The sequence below is a fragment of the Myotis brandtii genome, unplaced genomic scaffold (genome assembly GCF_000412655.1).
Source record: "Myotis brandtii unplaced genomic scaffold, ASM41265v1 scaffold3455, whole genome shotgun sequence".
NCBI classification, from domain to species: Eukaryota; Metazoa; Chordata; class Mammalia; order Chiroptera; family Vespertilionidae; genus Myotis; species Myotis brandtii.
In genome coordinates, this window is record NW_005363298.1 from 1,706 (window position 1) to 7,597 (window position 5,892).

The 5,892-nt window shown below is 49.2% G+C and overlaps 1 protein-coding gene across 1 annotated transcript in view; it reads right to left on the minus strand.

Annotated features, from left to right (window-relative positions):
• Positions 1-1,586: 1,586 nt before the first annotated feature.
• The window catches only part of LOC102255303 (signal-regulatory protein beta-1), a gene marked incomplete at its 3' end in the record, with an annotated part of 17,484 nt that continues 13,178 nt past the window's right edge, over positions 1,587-5,892 (minus strand). Inside the window, exons 3-4 of the mRNA XM_005871576.2 lie at positions 2,518-2,838; positions 1,587-1,970 (exon numbers count right to left, since the gene is read on the minus strand). Of these exons, the coding sequence (XP_005871638.2) occupies positions 1,587-1,970; positions 2,518-2,838 (705 nt within the window). The remainder of the gene's footprint in view (positions 1,971-2,517; positions 2,839-5,892) is intronic.

The following is a 5,892-nucleotide window of genomic DNA, read 5'->3' on the forward strand; positions in this document are numbered from 1 at the left end:
GAGTCTATTTTGAGGAAGTACTGTTGATATTTGGCTCTGTTGACTAATGAGTTTGCCGACCACTGAGATAGACGAAACAAGTATACAAGACGAGTGTGGATGAGAGAGTTGGAAGGGGTCGACCTCAGCGAACGTACCTCAATCAGATTGAGGACGTTTTTAGCAAAGGCCAGCTTAGGAGTGCCCTAATTAAGTTAATAACAATGTACCTACCTATATAGTTTAAGTTTTAAAAATTTGGCTCTCAAAAGAAATTTCGATTGTTGTACTGTTGATATTTGGCTCTGTTAACTAATGAGTTTGCTGACCACTGCTCTAAAGTATTAAGGAAGTTGAATTACAATGGAAAATTCCCCCAAAGAATTTTGAAGGCCTGCATAGTTTCACAGGAAGATTTTACCAACTATTTATATTTGAATTGAAGCCAATTTTGGAACACAAAGAAACAGCTAAAGAAATTTGGGAGTTTCAGTATGTGCACTACTTTAGATGATATTAGGGAATTACTGTTAATTTTATTGTGTGTGAAGGTATTGGTTTTGTAGAAAAACCAATGTCTTTAATCCTATGACAGCACAATTATGGACTTTACGTGTAACCAGATATGCACACACAACTAAGTTATGAGTGGACACATTTATGCAACTTCTATATATCTCTTCTTTTAAGGGAAATTGTCCTTTCCTTCTGTGTTTACTTGCCAGCAGGCAGGGACATGGACACTTGGTGACCCAGCATGGACCCAGCAGATGAGGACAACAGCATAGGACTTGTTGGGAGGAATGTGGGCCTTTGAAAGGTCTTCTAGAGTAAAGACTCTTAGAAAACTGACCCAACCCCCTCCTGATGTTACATGAGGGAGAAATAAGACATGTTTTGTTCATAGAAAAGGGGACTCTCTAGGCCCATGGGCAATGCCCAACTGAGCCGGAACATGTCCCTATCCTATACGTGTTTTATAGGCTGGTAGGCCCTGTCCTCTGGGACTCAGATTACCCCAATTAGTTTAGCCCAGTTATTTGGTGTTACGACAAGCGGTCTTCCCAACACCCCTCCATTGCTCCTGGAGTCCCTTCTGCAAAACTCCAAACTCCTAACATGGGTGACGGAACAAAGATCTTAAAGGACTGAAATTTGCAACAAAGATCTTAAAGGATTGAAATGTGCATGTAGGAATTGTTCAGTGAGCAGTTGTTATGATTGCTGTTTCACTGTCATAAATAGGGGACAACAGGGGCCCATGCTGTGACCATTCAATGCCACCTGGGTGCCTGGTCCAGTTGAGAACAACAAGGATGGAATAGAAATGAGAATGGGGTTAGAAAGAGCTGGAGGAGGCAGGGGCTGACATGGCCGGTGAACGTGGTGACTGTCAGGTGAAGAAAGCAAGAGGCAGGACACTGTGAACAGGGTGGTCTGCCTCCCTCTTTCTTTAATGTTTATTGATGTGAAAAGATCTATAAAGTATGTACCAAACTCTTACCAGTGGTGACTATGGAGTGTGGGGTTTCCGGAGGGGAGTTCACATCAAAATGTCACTTTCTATCTATAGACTTCTAGGTTGTTCTGTAATAAGCATGAATTACTCCTTATAACAGTAAAAGTATAAAATTTATTCAGAGCTGGGTCAGTTAAAGTGGGGGACTCACCAGAGAGTTCATCTGGGTCCTTCTGGTGAGCCGGGGCCTCCACGGTGACGATTTTGGTGACGGCCGGCTGCCCATCGTGCTCCACCTGGCAGGTGAGCATCGCCTCCTCCCTGTGGGCAGACAGATTCACGAGGAGCGAGCTCCTCCCGCTGAAGGTCCCATCCTTGTTCTCTACGAGGGTCGGGGCCGTTTCTGTTCGGGACGTGATTCCGTTCTCCAGCCAGGTCAGCTGTAGGCGCTGGGGGTAGAAGTTCTTCACCAGGCAGGTGACGTTCTGTTTCTCTGACACATTGTGCTGGGTAACCTCCAAGGTGGGCGGAACTGAAACAGCACAGGGCACAGCTCTGACCTCATGGGACACAGACCACCCAGGGCAGCTCCAACCTTAGCTCCCCCACCACAGTAAGGGGATCTCAAAGGGCAGGTGCTCAGACACCGATGGTGCTCCTTCATATGAATGAAATCACTAAGCACAGGAGCCTGCACACAGTAGGTGCTCAAGGGCTTGGAGCTCCTGTGAGAGTAATATGACTAAAGTAAACAAGCACAGCCTGGCATGAAGTTGAAATATAACTAGAAAAATAAATAAAATTGCCAAGCACATAGGAGCTTGGCTTCTAGTAGGTGCTCAGTTATTGGAGTTGCTATTGGTAAAGTAGATAAAACTACCAAGTACAGTGGTGGATGTTCACCTGACAGCTGCCATTAAACATGGTGAGTGATGGGCAGATCTAGGTGCCTGGTGAAGGGAAGGATTGTCAGAAATTAGATTCCAGGAAAAAAAACTCTGAAGCAAAGAGCAGGGGGAGGAGCAGGCTGGGAGGACAGGGGCCAGGTGTGGCTTGGGCTGGGTGTGAGGGGCATCTACCTCGGATGGCCTCAGACAAGTAGGCAGTCCCACGAAGAGGAGGGTCCCCCTCTAGGGTGTCGTGGGCCACCTGGCAGATGACCTTGGAGCGAACATCCCCCGGGGCCAGCCGCACCCTGGCTGTGCTGGAGACGCTGTAGGAAGGGCTGTCTCCCTCTGGGTGCACGGTGGTCTGGGAGGCTGGGAGCTCATTCCCATCCTTGAACCATTTCAGGATGATGTTTCTCGGGGAGAAGCCGTGGGACTTGCAGGTGAAGCTCACTGTCTGTCCAGGCGGCGACCTGCCTGTGGGGCCCGATACCACAGGGGGAGAGGGTTTGGCTGTAAAAGGAACATAACAATGAACATGACTGTGGTTCTCACCACTAACCACAAGCATGTGGCACTGTGAAACCTTCTCATATACTGTGTGTTATCCTTCTATTAATGCTGGGAGGGCATGTCATCATCCCCATATTGCAAAGGAGGACACTCATGCTCCCAGGGGTGAACTCTGAGTGAGGGGCTGGGCCGACAAGGAATTACAGGCCTGCGTTCAAAGTCCACCCTTTTCCCTCCAGATGATTTCCCACAGTCTGGGCCCAGGGACAGAGTTCCTGGTTAGTCTCATTTTTGTGCACTGGCTGTTCATAGCTGGTACCCAATCCTTGCAGACCCATGAATGGAGTGATGATTATCATTCTCATCAAGTGGGAAACTGAGGACTTGGGGGAGAGAGAGACTTGCCCAGAGCACACAGTTGTGAGATGACAATACCGTGGCTCAGTGAGGGTCTGTCCTCTCAACAGGCTCAACTGAAAACATTCTATAAAGGCAGATTGGATTATATCATCAATATTTGATTAATCAGTGATTTTATTAGTATTATATTATCCTACACAATTTCTCAGGTGAGGAGCTGCGGCCCAGCCAAGTTAACTGGGTCATGACACTGACATAACACCTTGATTTGGGGGTGCAACTCTGTGCTGGGTGATTCAGACAGAGCACCTCAAATCCTTTCTACTCTCCTAAAAGGAGTCCATACTCATCACCATTTAAGAGACGAGAAAACTAAAACTGAGAAAAAGGAAGGGACTGTCCCTTCGGCCATGACTGTCCCCAGAGGTATTTCCTGTGGCCTCCCAGGTACTCACGTCCATCAGCAGAGCCAGTGCCCACCTTCAGGAGCCTGACCCTGACCGCCACCTGCTCCAGGGAGGAGTGCCCTCCAGTGCCCAGGCCGGGGGCCCTGCAGCAATAAATGGGAGAATGGGCTCCTGACAGTGAGTCTAGACCAGGGGTGGGCAAACTTTTTGACTCGAGGGCCACAATGGGTTCTTAAACTGGACCGGAGGGCCGGAACAAAAGCATGGATGGAGTGTTTGTGTGAACTAATATAAATTCAAAGTAAACATCATTAAAAAAAAGGGTACGGTTTTTTTTTTTTTAGTTTTATTCATTTCAAACAGGCCGGATCCTAGTTTGCCCACGGCTGGTCTAGACTATGAACTCCTGCTCACTGGGGCCGCAGGGCCCTCTAGGAAATGCCCCCTCCTCTCCCTCAGTCTGCAGAGACAGGGATGCTGCCCACGGCGGTGCTGGGGCTCAGCGACCCCTCTCTGCTCTGTCCAGGCCACTGTGCCAGGCTGCTCCTGCGGCTGCTCAGTGAGGAAAACACCACAAAGAAGGGAAAGGCCTCCTGGATGCCTCCACAGGCAGAGCCATGTCCTGTAGGAATAGTTTCAGGCCTTATCATGGGACATTTGAGGATCTGTCTCATCTCAGTTGGAAAACTAGACCTGCCTCCACTGAGGACCCTTTTTAAAAAAATTTTTTTTCAGAGGAACATAAAAATGCATGATTCTAAGAAAAGGGCTGGAGCTTTCTCCACACTTTGACAAGCACAGTGTAGGATTGCGGCGAGCAGGGGCTTTGAGTTATTGCTGCTTGAGGTTTAAGTCTTAGTTCCCCTTCCTGCTCATTTGGGTTCCCTCTTTGAGCATCAGTGTCATCTAATTAAGGGGCAACAGATGGCCCTCCCTTGCAGCACTGGCTATAGGAGTAAATGCCACCATGAAGACATGACCCCTGACTTCTCCCACCTCCTGCTTTCTCAGCCAGGGCATCACCTGGGCAAGTAGCTCAGGAAGGGGAACGAGCTCTCTACCAGGAGGCAGCAGATCTGAGTGGTGACAGAGCCACTGACACCTGTGATGGCCTCGGCAAGGGACACAGTCGGGTATCTTAGTAATGTATGTAAATCAGGATAAGCCACCTTCCCTGCCTGTGTCCAGGAGTTGTGGGGAGACTACAGTGCCACCATGTCTAGGAGGGGAATGTGGTAATACCCACACAAATGAAAATGCATGCACCCTGTGTCCTAGCAATGCCACTTCCATTGGGGGCCTCCCTCTTGAATAGGGTGACCCATGGACAAGGGTATCCCCTGTGTCACTGTGTGACTAGCCCAAGGCTGGGAACAACTCACATCCACCAACAGAAGACAGTGAATGAACGATGCTGTCTCCACAGGCTGGAGGGGAGGCAGCTGTTGAAGGAGGGGCAGCTCTAGGTGCTGATGTAAATGCTCGATTTGGGGCGATGTGGCTGGAGGTAGGGAGAGGTTCCCAGTCACCTTGGTCCACAAAGTGTGAGTGTAATGGGCATGTGAAGCTCTGGCTACCAGTGAAAATAAGAGGTGCTGGTGTGCTGTACTGAACTTTAATTCATTGCCTGCATTCACCAGGCTTTTTGATGGACAGAGTGTCTGTCTCTGAAGCAGGAAAATGTTGCTAAAATCAGATGGGGCTCTGGAATAATCTCCTCACTCACTGGCCGTGTGACTTTGGGCAAAGCCCCTGTTGCCTTTTGACCTCAGGTGCCCCTCTGTGCATGGGAGTCAGGCTGGATGGTGTAAAGGTCCCTGAGTGCTCACATTCCAGGATTCAGGATCCCGGGCCTCTGGTAAAACACCTTCAATGAGAACCATGTTGCCTCAATGGGACGACCCCTAAGTCTCCCACATGGGATGGATAGAGTGTCTGTGTCTGAAGCAGGAAAAAGTTGCTAAAATCAGATGGGGCTCTGGAACAACCTCCTCACTCACTAGCTGTGTGACTTTGGACAAAGCCCCTGTTGCCTTTTGACCTCAGGCGCCCCTCTGTACCTGGGGAGTCAGGCTGGATGGTGTAAAGGTCCCCACGTGCTCACAGTCCAGGATTCAGGATCCTGGGCCTCTGGTAAAACACCCTCAATGGGAACGGTGTTGCCTCAATGGGACGACCCCTAAGTCTCCCATATAGGGGACCTCTTCCATGGGTGAGGGACATTCTGAGATGACCCAACTCTGCTTGGAGGCTTCATAACAGTGACTGGGATTCTGGAATAAAGGGG